Raw genomic sequence first — 13,001 nt, forward strand, 5'->3', positions numbered from 1 at the left:
GGAAGCAGCGGGAGGTGAGAGATGGAAGCGGCTGTGTGCACATGCTGTCTCCCATCATGTTGTTCCCAAAGACAGTGCTGGCCACAACAGCCAGGCTGGGCTGGGTTTCGAGCTGCAGTCCTTGTCTCTGGGGCATTCCTTCACTCAGGCCATCCTGGCACCGGCTCCTCCCCAGAGCAAGGCCTGGAGCCAGGCCTGGCTGGTGGTCTCTGCCCCCAGCTCTCCCCGAGGCCCCACTTCAGCCTTTCCCTCCATTCCCATTCCTCACCTGTCTCTGCTTAGACAGTAGCGGCTGCCCCTCACGGGACTGGCTGTGGGCATTTTCCTCATGTCGCTTTGACATCTTGGCAGTGCTCTGACGAACACTGGCCAAGGGCACCCGGGAGAGCTGCTTCCTGCTGAGGAGCTGCTGCCTCGTGAGAGAACTGCTACTTCCTCAGACCGCTGCTCTCCTGAGTGACAACACGAGGGGATTTGGCCCTACAAGAGACCTCTGTGTCACAGCATGGGCTCTGTGTCACAATGGACTCTGGGCACGATGTAACTGCAGTCACAAAGGCCTGGTGGGCACGGCCAGCTCTTGTCATGGAGAGACATGGCGTCCATGATCACAAAGGCCTGCTTTAGGCCTTTGCCCCTTGACTTTTCCTATGCTTCTTCTTCTCCCAATGATCTGCTGCTCTCCCTTTTCCCACCTTGTGTGTTCCTCTCCTGAACATGCCCAAAGAAGCCCTTTGCTCTGCCAAACTGCTTTTCCCACCCAACCCACCATGTGTCCCACCCCATAGCTCCCATGTAGAAAGATGATCAGGAAGGCAAAAGCTCCGTTAGCACTTCATCTGGCCACTACTGTAAAAAACAATTCAAAATGTTCATTTACAAAGATTAACAACAAAGGAGGGCCAAGGAAAATCTTCATTCTTTATTGAATATGCAGTGGGCATATGGTTATGAAGCATGAGGAGAAGGCTAAGCTACTGAATGCCTTCTTTGCCTCAGTCTTCAACAGACAGATCCATTCTCCAGAGGACAGGCAGTCCCGTGAGCTGGCAGACACTGACCAGGAGCAGAGCACACCTCCTGTAGTCCTGGAGAAAATCATTAGTGATCTGCAGAGCCACTGAGACACTGACAAGTCTGTGGAGCTGGCTGGGAGACCTCCAAGGGTGCTCAGAGAGCTGGCAAAAGAGCTCACTAAGCTGCTTTCCATCCTTTACTATTAGTCCTGAACTCTTGGGGAGGTACCACATGGCTGGTGGTGCCAATTGTATTGCCAAGAAAGGCCGCAGGAGAATGTGGGGAACAGCAGGCCTGTCATCCTGACCTTGAGACCCAGCATGGTTCTGGTACAGATCATCATGAGGGGGATCACACAGCCCAGAGAGGACAACCAAGGCACCAAGCAGAGCCAGTGTGAGTTCAGGAAAGGCAGGTCCTACCTGAGCAACATGATGTCCTTTGAGGAGAAAGTGACCTGCCTTGAGGCTGAGCGAAAGCGGGGCATGGAGTCTCTCTGGACTTGAGCAAAGCTTTTGACTCCATCTCCCACAGGACAGTCCTGCAAAAGCCGTCAGTCCAGGGCTTGGGCAGGGGCACTCTTGGCTGGCTTAAGAGCTGTCAGGATGGCCAGGTCCTAAGAGTAGTGGGGAATGGTGCCACATTGAATTGGCATCCCGTCACAAGTGGTGTCCCCTGGGTGCAGTCCTGTCCAGTGTTTGTCCTGCAGATGTGGACAAGGGTATCGAGGGTACCCTTAGTAGTAAATTTGTGATGACACCAAGGTGGGTGAGACTGTCGATGTGCTGGAAGGTAGGAAGGCTCTGCAGGGGATTGTGGACAAGCAGGATGGCTGGTGTGAGGCCAGCAGGATGAGGGTGGTGACTGTCCCTCTGTGCTGTGGGCACTGGTGCGGCCACAACTCGAGTGCTGCGTGAACCTGTTAAGGTGCATTTAGTGAGAGATGCTGATGCCCCAGTTAAGGTCCCAAGGAGACCATCTACCAAAATTAACAATGAGGATTTTATTTAACAATGAATGTGGGGTAGAGAGATAGGAAAGACAAGGGCGAGACAAAAAGAAGGGGAAAAGATGGGGTGAGGGAGAGATTGAACAGAAGACAGTATAACACACTTGGCCCCAGCAGCGTCCTCTCAGTCTTTCCTCATGCTGAGCTTCTCTGTGCTTGGGGTGCCAGTGGTTTCTTGGAGGTGTTGGCGTTCCAGGGCCAGCACCTTTCTCCATTCCATATTGGATGTAACCAGGGAGGCATCTTCTTATTTTCCATGTGAAAGGACGATGGGCATGCCTTCCTTTGCCTTCAATGCTGAGGCCCAAGGAGCATTCCTCAGCTCCTAATGCAGCCTGAGGAATGCAGCCGTCACTGCAGACTGGGCCTGGAGTCAGCTTCTGTGGGATTCTACAGGGCAGCGCTGTCATCCTTCCTCAGCCTGATCTCTCCAGTTTTGCTGCAGCCTTGCAGCTGGCTTGGGGGTGAGGGATAAGGGCTGGCAGCAGGACCTACCTTTGAAAAAGTGTTGCTGGTGGGTGAGCAGTCATCTTCAGGCATTTGCCTGGTGCTGGCACTGGGCTCACTCGTCTGGCTGCCGCCTGAGGCAGCTGAAGGAGAACAGCCTGCGCAGAGCCCGCCGGGCCCTCTTGGCCATGGAGCGCCATGGCCGTGGGGCCGGGGGCTGCAGGACTGTGGTTATGCCAGCAGTGGAAGCAGGGACCTGGTGTGCCAGGGGCTGGGCAGGCACCGGGCAAGTGCCAGCCAGCACACCAGCCCCACAGGGCTTTTCCTGGAGAGGGGCGGCCTGGGCACATCCAGCCTCCAAGGCTACAGCTTCAACCTCCTCCACAGTATCAGCAGGCGAGGCACAAACCGCAGACATCTTTGAGTCTTCTGGCAATGCCATGGGGAAAGGCTCACTGTGCCCCTCCTCACAGGGATCAATGTCCAGGGGAGAAGCTGCTGGCTCTGCTACCTCCTCTTGCAGTGGGAGGGACAATTCGCTCTCTGCCTCACTGTCCCCCTCTCTGGCAGTGTCTCTGTCAGGGAGCTCTTCTTCCTCCCACTTTGCCAGTAGCTGGTCTAGCCGAGTGTCCCTGGACGGCGCATCCTGGTTGTTAAAGAGAGACCACAGCTCTTCAAACAGGTCGGGAGGCACGAGCTGTGTGTAGTTTTTGGTCTCCCCTGTAGATTCTTTGGTCCAGCTGTAAAGGCTGTGCTGGACTGAGGGGCTTTCTGCATCCAGGGAGGCAAGGATGTCGTCCTCCAACTTCTCCAGCTCCTCTTCCTCGATATTCAGAAAATGCTTCAAATTATCATCAGCCCCCGTGCATGGCAGCTTGCCATCATATGTGGCTTGCTCAGGCAGCTGATGAGTTCCCCTCTCCTCAAAGGACCTTCCAGATACGGGAAACAGTGAGAAGCATGAAGTTTCCTGAGTCTCTGACACGGGGATAAACTCATTGTGCCCCTCATCCCAGGGATCTTTGTCCAGGTCTGAAGTTCCTGCCTCTGACTCTTCCTCCTTGAGAGGGGGGAGCGATGTACCCTGTGGGTGGCTGTCCCTGTCTCCTGGAGCCTCTGTTTCTGGGAGTTCTTCTTCATCCCAGTTGTCCTCTGGCTCTTTTGGAGAAGTCTCCCAGCCCTGTGAGTTGTCACACACACACTGCTGCTCTGGCAGCAGGGCAGGAGACAGGAGCTCAGAGGAGTTTCCAGAGTCTTTGTTCAAACTGGGAGCTCTGTTCATTACCGGGGCCTCTGCATCTGCCTCTTGGCAGAAACTTGACAGCTCCCGAGTGCTGGTGGATTTGGTGGACCTTTCTTCAAGCAGGCATGTGGCAAGGCGTCTAAATGAGTATCTGTAGGTTTTGCCACCATGCTCTTTTTGCACCTCAGTGAGCTCCTTCGTCTCAGTGTGCTCCAGGTGGTTCCAGGCAGGCTGGGTCCCTGTGCGGAGGGCCATGCCACCCGCACGTCTCAGGGGTGGCAGGCGCTGGCCCTGCCTTGCCGCTGACCCTCGGCAGAGCCTTTCATCTGAGCTGTCCGGGGAAGGAGTTTCCCTGGCCCCATAAGCAGCCATAGTGCCCCATGGAGAAGGTGGCACTAGGTCTTGGTGCCTGCTGCCTGTGTGGCCTGTGGACTGTGCTCTGCCTCCGAGAAAAGATCCAGAGGCTGCTGGGGCTGGTGGCAGAGGGGGCAGCTTGATCCGTGCCGAGGCTGCTCTTGGCAGCTGAGGGCTGAGCTGCCACGGAGGTGTCACTGTCAGTGGAGGTCCGTGGAGTGGCGGCAAGTCTGAGACGGACAGTCTTGGTGGCCGTGTGACTGTGCCGCTGAGGGTCAGTGAGTGCCCTCCCTCCAGGCTCTCCTCCTTTGTTCCATGTCCTCTGTGTCTCTGTGAAGTGTCCTGTCTGGGGAGTGGTCTGTCCCACTGGAGGGGCGTGACAGTCACCCATGTGACCTCCGCTGCTGCCTGTGGTGGTCTCTGCGGCACCTGTGGGAAGCAGCGGGAGGCGAGAGATGGAGGCTGCTGTGTGGACATGCTGTCTCCCCTCATGTTGTTCCCAAAGACAGTGCTGGCCACAACAGCCAGGCTGGGCTGGGTTTCCAGCTGCGCTCCTTGTGTCTTGGGCATTCTTCACCCAGGCCATCCTGGCACCGGCTCCTCCCCAGAGCAAGGCCTGGAGCCAGGCCTGGCTGGCGCTCTCTGCCCCCAGCCCTCCCCCAGGCCCCACTGCAGCCTTTCCCTCCATTCCCATCCCTCACCTGTCGCCACTTGGACAGCAGCGGCTGCCCCTCACGGGACTGGCTGTGGGCATTTTCCTCATCTCGCTTTGACATCTTGGCAGTGCTCTGACGAACACTGGCCAAGGGCACCCGGGAGAGCTGCTTCCTGCTGAGGAGCTGCTGCCTCGTGAGAGAACTGCTGCTTCCTCAGAGCGCTGCTCTCCTGAGAGTGACAACATGAGGACGTTTGGCCCTACAAGAGGCCTTTAGGTCATGGCATGGCCCTTGTGTCACAATGGCCTCTGGGCACGATGCAACCATGGTCACAGCTGTGGTGGGCATGGCCAGCCCTTTTCTTTGAAAGTCATGGAGATGTTATTGGTAACAAAAGGCCTGTTTTAGGCCTTTGCCCCTTGACTTTTCCCATTTTTGTTCCTCTCCCATTGATCTTCTGCCCTCCATTTTCCCACCTTTTGTGTTCCTCTCATAAACATCCCCAACAAAGCCCTGTGCTCTGCCAAACTGCTTTTCCCACCCAACCCACCATGTGTCCCACCCCTTGGCTCCCACCTTATGTAGAAAGATGATCAGGAAGGCAAAAGCTCCATTAGCACTTCATCCGGCCACTACTGTAAAAAACTGTTAAAAGTGGTTTTTCACAGATTTTAACAGCCAAGGAAGGTGAAAGAAAATTTGTTTTTATTTGGATGTGTGGCCAAAATATGGCTCTGAAGGATGTGAAAAAGCTACTGAATGCCTTCTTTGCCTCAGTCTTCGAGAGGCAGATCAGTTCTCCAGACGACAACCAGTCCCCTGAGCCCGGCAGAAAAGGGTGAGGAGCAGACCAGACCCCCTGCAGTCCTGTTGGAAGTCATTAGTGACCTGCAGAGCCACTGAGACACTGACAAGTCTGTGGACGTGGCTGGGAGTACTGCAAGTGTGCTCAGGGAGCTGGCGGAAGAGCTCACTAAGCTGCTGTCCATCCTTTATTCTCAGTCATGGACAGTCATAATGTCCCACTTGGCTGGAGGTGGCAATGTGACACCCATGCTCATACGGGCTGCAGGGAGGATGTGGGGAACTGCAGGCCTGTCAGCCTGACCTGGAGGCCCAGCATGGTTCTGGAGCAGATCCGTGTGAGTGGGATCACAAGGCCCAGAGAGGAGAACCAAGGCACCAAGCAAAGCCAGTATGAGTTTAGGAAAGGCAGGTCCTGCCTGAGCAATGTGATGTCCTTTGAGGAGAAAGTGACCCTCCTCAAGGCTGAGGGAAAAGTGGGAAATGGAGTCTCTCAGGTCTTGAGCAAAGCCTTTGACTCCATCTCCCAGAGCACAGTCCTGCAAAAGCCGTCAGTCCAGGGCTTGGGCAGGGGCACTCTTGGCTGGCTTAAGAACTGTCAGGATGGCTGTGTTTAGAGAGTGGCTGGGAATGGAGCTGCAATGAGTTGGCAGTCACTAGCAGTGTCCCCTGTGCCCTGTCCTGTTCTGAGTCCCAACAAGGCCCTGCAGTGCCCCAGGCTGGGAGGAGAATGGCTGGAAAGGTGCCCAGCAGGAAAATCCCTGAGGTTGCTGGCCGACATCGGCCGAATATGAGTTGGTGTATGTCCAGGTGGGCAAGGAGGAGGGTGGCCTCCTGGCCTTCTGTATCTGCACTAGTGTGGCCAGCAGGACAAGGGAGGTGATTGTCCCTCTGTGCTGGGCACTGGGGAGGCCACATGTTATATTCTGTGTCCAGTTCTGGGCCCCTAAGTTCAGGAAGGACATTGAGGTTCTGAAGTAGTTCCAGAGAAGGGAACAGAGATGGTGAAAATTTTGGAGCCCAACTCCTGTGAAGACTGAGGGTGCTGGTGTTCTTCAGCTTGGAGAAAGGGAGGCTCAGGGGAGATTTTATTGCTCTATAACTGCCTAATTGGAGAATCTATCCACATGGGGTTCGGGCTCTTCTCCCACACAGCTAGTGATAGGACAAGAGGACATAGTCTCAAACTGTGCCAGGGAGGTTTATTCTGGACACTATGAAGAATTTCTTCACAGAAGGGATAATTAGATACTGGAATGGGCTGCCCACAGAAATGGTGGAATCTCTGTCCCTGAAGACATTTATGGAAAGACTGGACATGTCACTCAGTGCTGTGGTTTACTTGCTATAGTGGTGTTCAGTTGAAGGCTGGACTTCATGATCTCAGAGGTCTTTTCCATCCCAGCTGATTCTATGACTGTTTTCAGTCTCTTTACATTCCTCTTTTAGGCAGACCCTGCGGCCCTGTGTGTGCTTTAGGTGATGACATGGCAGCTGCTGAGCCCTTTGTGGAGGTCTTAGTTTGCACATCATAGAACCACAGAGTGTTTTGGGTTGAAGGGACTTTAAAGATCATCTACTTCCAACTGCCCATCCAGCATAGGCAGGGATGCCACCCATGAGGTGAGGTTGCTCCAAAGCCCACCTGACTTGCCTTGAACACTTCCAGGGATGGGGCATCTGCAGTTTCTCAGGGCAACCCATTCCAGTGCCTCACCACCTTCACAGTAAAGAATTTCTTCCTAACATCTAATCTAAATCTTTCCTCTTTTAGTTTAAAACTGTTCCCCTTTGTCCTATACTATCTGATCCCTTTACTGTGGTTATCTAGTCTCATCACTGTGATTCTGATTCTTTAGGGAGAACCCCCATCTCTAGAGACTTTGAGGAGACTCATCCAAGAGGAGTTATCCAAGCAGCTAGATGGTAAGTAATTAGTACCAGGAAGCTAGAAGACGGGTCTGAGAGCATGAAAGATGCTTTCCATAGCTGTGCTGGAACCTGAATCTCTCCTCCTTAAGGAAGGTAGCATTTCAGCAAGCTTGCTTGGAAGATGTGTGAAATGTGCTTTACATTTCCCCAGGCTTTGATTTTCCCAACAATAGCAGAGAAAGTAATCAGAGTAGATCATAAACTTTCTTTTGAGGTCCCAACTGGAGAAGAAATGTTCATGATTTTTGCCTATGACTTTTGATACTCATCAGTAAAAGAAGAGAGGCTGGAGGGGATATGATCTGCTGTTTCTCTCAAAGTATGAGAATTGCAGACCACTACTGATCCCATTGACAGTGAGATGCAGAGCTGTAGTCCTTCTCACACAGCTCTTGATGCAGCTGACACACAGCTGCAGGCATTTTGTTCCGTGCTAAAGATCACAAGGAAATGGGGTGATTATTTCACAGATTTTCTTTACACACCAATCTGAAAGCATTTAAGATCAATGAAGAGAAGGCAGAACAATCTTCTCCCTCTATTCTGTAGAATGTTTATGTGATGCTGAGTGTTTTATGAGCTCTCAATGTTGCTGTCATGGTGTAACCCCAGCCAGCAGCCAAGGCCCATGCACTTCTCACTTCACTCCCCCACCAGCAAGATCAGGGAGAGAATCAGAAGAGTAAAAGCTGTAAAACTCATTGGTTGAGATAAAGACAGTTTAATAGGGAAAGCAAAAACTGCACCCAGAAGCAAAACAAAGCAAGCAATTAACTCCCTGCTTCCCATGGGCAGACAGGTGTTCTGCCATCTCCAGGAGAGCAGGGCGCTATCACAGGTAATGGGTACTTGGGAAGACAAACACCATCACTGCAAATGTCCCCTCCTTCCTCCCCTCACTTTATACACTGAGCATGATGTCACATGGTCTGGAATATCCCTCTGGTCAGTTTGGGTCACCTGTTCTGGCTGTGTCTCTTCTGAACCTCCCCTGCACCCCCAATTTCCTCCCCAATGTGGCCGTATGAAAAGCAGAAAAGGCCTTGGCTCTGTCTGGGCCCTACTCAGCAATAACAAAAACATCTCTGTATTACCAAGACAAATCCAAAACATAGCCCCCTACCAACCACCATAAAGAAAATTAACTCCACCCCAGCCAAAAACCAGCATGATTGTTCAGAGTCTTAGCACTGAAATGCCAGGCAGTGTGTGCCTGCATGGAACAGCCTGGAACAAGAAAAGCTTTCTCCCTGCAGACCAGCCATGTAGCATCTCTGCATCACAGAAGCAGTAGGAAAAGGCTCTCCTTTTCAGAGCAGCAGTTGTCCCAGTTTAACAGGGATTCACCATCTGCACAACTAAAGGAAGGGACATTTCAGATTCTTGGAGGACAAGGAGCAGAGGATGACAGAAAGGTTTATGATAAAGTATGGAATTTACGGGAAATTTTAGGCTACTAAGAAATGAGATTTAAACAATTTAGAGAGGATCAGGGAATCAAAATCATAGATTATGGGGAGACAGAAAATGGGTGGCCCTGGAAAATTGATCTGTGACAGTATTTGGGACTTTACTGGGCCCCTGGTTCTGTTTTTCCATCTCTTGGAGCATAGTCCTTCTAGTCTAACAATCCCATTTCCCTCTCTTCTCAGCAAAGTTACCCTACATCCTGGCTCAGATACAGCCTGCACAGGTAAAAGCATCCCATGGCAGACCAGGACCTCCTGGTCCCCCTGGGAAGGAAGGACTCCCAGGAAGAACCGGCCCTCCGGGAGAGCCTGGCCGGCCTGGACAGACTGGGTCTGAAGGGCCACCTGGACCAATTGGTCCCAAAGGTAAGTGAAACTTGGTGTGTTGGGGCAGTCCAATAAAAGGATGTGTCCACTCGACTTTGGCATCCACCTTTCCCTTTAGTAGTTTATATATTGTCCTCAAAATGCAGGTGTTGGAAGCAACCTCAGTCTGTTAAATAAGAGTTGTTAACTATGACCAGCAGTTGCTGGTGTGTTGCACCTCTGGCCAGAACTAGAGTGGGGCAAGTCTTCATTCCTACTTAATGTCCTCTCTCAGAGGATTGGCCACAATTAGGAACTGTTTTTACCAAATATATTGGCTTCAGTGTGGATGGAAGACCTATACTAGTGCTTAGTTCTGTAGACCATGCTCATCAGGTCATATTTTTTCTTTCCCTCTCTACAGGAGAAAGAGGAGCAAGGGGTGAGAAAGGAGACACTGGCATTGGTCAACGAGGGGAAATGGGTCCCCCAGGAATTCCAGGTGTGTTATTCAGAACACCCCACAAAACACATCACTTAGAACCACTAAGGACATAGGTCCTGCTGTACTAAAGAGGTGATCAGGATGACATAAAAACAACATACACGATTTCTGAAGGATGTGGCTCAAAGGGAAGAACTGTATCACTAACATCATATCTGGCCACCTTTATTTCCTCAGCCTGATGAATGAGTACAATGAACCATCTCAGTTACAGCTAAGTTAACTGACCTTTGGGTCAAATCCAAAGTGAAGTTTTAATTATTAGATGCACTGTGAAGTGTTTTCTCTGTCCTTGGCAGAGTCTTCCTGTGACGAAGCTGAACCCAGAGGTTCAGGCAGCTTCAGATGTTATAAAAGGTCGTATTGAACACCTGTGCCTTGGGGATACAGCTTCTGCTTTACTGTTACTGACAAAGCAGCAGCAAATACACTTTGTCTGCAGTCTGAAATTAGGCACCATTGATAAGTTTTGCCTTCACTGCTTTCTTGGGAAAGGAACTATGGGAAGCCCTCATAACCCCATTGTCTGCATCTGGCAGACTGGCCTCGCATTGCCTTCAAATAACAATCTGCCCACTATGCTCTGCACCAGTGAATTATCTCCCCAGGCTGGCTCTTGCCTCCACTTTCCCATTCTCACCTCCTCTCTGTGAGGACTGTATGTCATGAGTTGTCTTGTGCAGCTCCATGACTTCAGCATGGAGGTAGAACAGCAGCCAGCTGAGCATCCCAAGGTCGCCATAGGGAGTGGAAATCTTTATTTCAGAGGAGACACTCTGGTTGTTTCCTTGAGATACATTCTAGCCAAATCCAAACCTATGGAACCTGCTCTCTGAATCCCAGTTTGGAAGCAAAGCCATCTCCTGTGATGTTACACTGCTGAGTACTGCACGCTGGGTGTGTCACTGGTGCCACTCACCAGGGCATTTTGCTTCTCTTTCAGGCCTCCCAGGGGAGCCTGGTTATGCCAAAGATGGGATGCCAGGACCTCCTGGCCCTCAAGGTGAAGCTGGTGTGCCGGGTCTGGCAGGTCCCCAGGGACCCCCGGGAGCCAATGGACAGTGTGACCCCTCTCAGTGCGCTTACTATGCAAGCCTGGCTGCCCGGCCCTCCAATGTCAAAGGGCCATAGCGTGCAGGGAGCACCCCCAGACTTGTTTTGAAAACTTGAATTCCTTACACCTGCCAAGAGCTCTCCAATGTCTTCAGCTGCGTTTCTTTCGCAGGAGGCCTTTTAAAGCCAACAAATGCTGCCGGTCGGTCAGATTATTTTTATGAATTATAATTATTATTATTATTATTATCTTTGATGTGATATGTGAACTTATTTTTTTGTTTGTTTTCTCTAACATCAGGGCATATTAAAATGCTAAAAATAAGTGGGTTTTTTCCTCTTTTGAAAAGCATATAATAACAATGTGTTGTGTGACTGTTTATGCAAAACCATTCCAATGCCAAATTTTTAATCTGTTATCTGATTAATTTTTTCCAAAGCTTTATCCCTCATCCTTTCAGCTCAAATCAAATCCTGCAGCCTGAAGCATTAACTGTGACACACAGGCACAGGATTGTTGGTGCTATTTGTCATCCACATGGCAGGGAGAAGATAAAGTCATACCAAAGCTGGAAAAGGGTCTCCTGTACATCAATTCTCCAATGGACAATTTTGAACAGCTAGCGTGTGCTTTCCAGAAGATCCCTGTTAAATATACTGTTCTTCTGCTGATAAATGAATCAGTATTCTATAGGAGCTACTTTTTCATGGAGTCATGTGGGATTTCATAGTAAAGGCCTGAAGGGACGACACAGAAGATCTAAACCTCTCTGTACTGGAGAGTTTTTTCCCAAGAACTTGAGCTTACTTACCTCTGTCAGGGAGATGCAAATGCAAGGTTATCCTCTGTCAGGTCAGGGATGCCAAATCCCTTGTGCAATGTCAGCACATGGACAGCTCCCTACCACTGCTTCACCCAAAAATCAGCCGGAGCAGCATAGAAAGCCCCCTGGTATTAAAATCTCGAGAAGCCAGCTGTGACCCCATTCACTGTTTTGGTTGATCCATTATGACAATAACTTGGCAAGCTGTGTTACTTAGAGGGCTGGTGCATTGTGCAGCCTGGTCTAGGAGGATGTTGATCTTTGATGAAAGGATCAGAGCAAAGAGATGTTCATAAACATGGTGGAAATTGTCTTTAAGGGTAAAAGCAACAAGCCAGACTGTGGCCATTTCTCCCTATCAGCTAATTACCAAAATCAACCTGAGAATGCAAAGACAAAGTAAAAACAGGATGGAGTCTGAAAAGACCTTCACAACAGGTCATTTGTGAGCTCAACCCTCTGACCAAGCCATGCCCACCCACTAAGTGCAGATCTGAGAAGTGATCAGGCCTCGCATATGTGCCAGCCAGCAAAGCAGCTAGCTGCGTTTTCAAACCTCTTCTGCACAAAGCATTTTGTAGTGAGAGATGGGAGTAATGGACCTGACACAGGCACTAAGTGCTGAATGTGTTTGGGAATCTGGTCTGCTCTTCTGGAGACAGAAAAGAGGCACCCTGCCCTGCTAACACATTCTCCATATGGCATGGTGCTTCCAAACTGGCCAGCCTAAGCAGAAGCCACAGCTGTTGATAACCAGCCCAGAATCATACCCTGAGGCTAAAGTGCAGAGATAAGCTTTTGCCAGTCTTGGAGTCTTTTCTCACCCAGTAGCAGATAAAATTTGCCTCCACTTTACTGAAAAATGAAATTAAATAACAAGTATAAATGCCAGGGTTAAACAAAGTCTTTACTGTGTAGCTCTTAATGGTGCTATTTTTGCTATTTCCTATGCAAATAAAATCTTTGATTTGATTTTAGTGTGTTTCTTGCTATGGAAAGACCAATCAAAGTGAAAATACCATGAAGTGAAAAGCTTGCCACTTTTAAGTAACTTTCAATGGTATATGTGTTAGTGTACTGAATCTTGGGTTAGCTTGCTGGATTTTAGTATGAAGCAAACATGTTGATCACATATTTAACAGAAGCATTTTTCTTAGTCCAAGCTGAGATTTCATCCCTCCAGTGGTGAGGCAGAATAGGGTCCCTATTTGAGAGCACCTCCTAACATGGGAAAATACATTGTTTTGGGTAAATGTGGTGGTAATGAACGTGTTATGGAGGTCAAACATGTCAACTGGACCATGCAAATGTGACAATTCCTGTCATGATGATGACTCCTTCATGTCTACAGGCTCTCATCATGTATGTGTGTCTGATGTGCC

At 50.3% G+C, this 13,001-nt stretch overlaps 1 protein-coding gene across 2 annotated transcripts in view; it reads left to right on the plus strand.

The window, feature by feature from the left end:
* Positions 1-12,502, plus strand: part of COL22A1 (collagen type XXII alpha 1 chain) — a 238,530-nt gene extending 226,028 nt beyond the window's left edge. For both annotated transcript variants that reach the window (XM_039731540.1, XM_039731541.1), the window contains exons 62-65: positions 7,390-7,456; positions 9,115-9,297; positions 9,662-9,739; positions 10,686-12,502. In XM_039731540.1, the coding sequence (XP_039587474.1) occupies positions 7,390-7,456; positions 9,115-9,297; positions 9,662-9,739; positions 10,686-10,873 (516 nt within the window). In that variant the 3' untranslated portion in view covers positions 10,874-12,502. The remainder of the gene's footprint in view (positions 1-7,389; positions 7,457-9,114; positions 9,298-9,661; positions 9,740-10,685) is intronic.
* Positions 12,503-13,001: the final 499 nt, after the last annotated feature.

Source organism: Passer montanus, unplaced genomic scaffold (genome assembly GCF_014805655.1).
Source record: "Passer montanus isolate IOZ18808 unplaced genomic scaffold, ASM1480565v1 scaffold78, whole genome shotgun sequence".
Taxonomy (NCBI): Eukaryota; Metazoa; Chordata; class Aves; order Passeriformes; family Passeridae; genus Passer; species Passer montanus.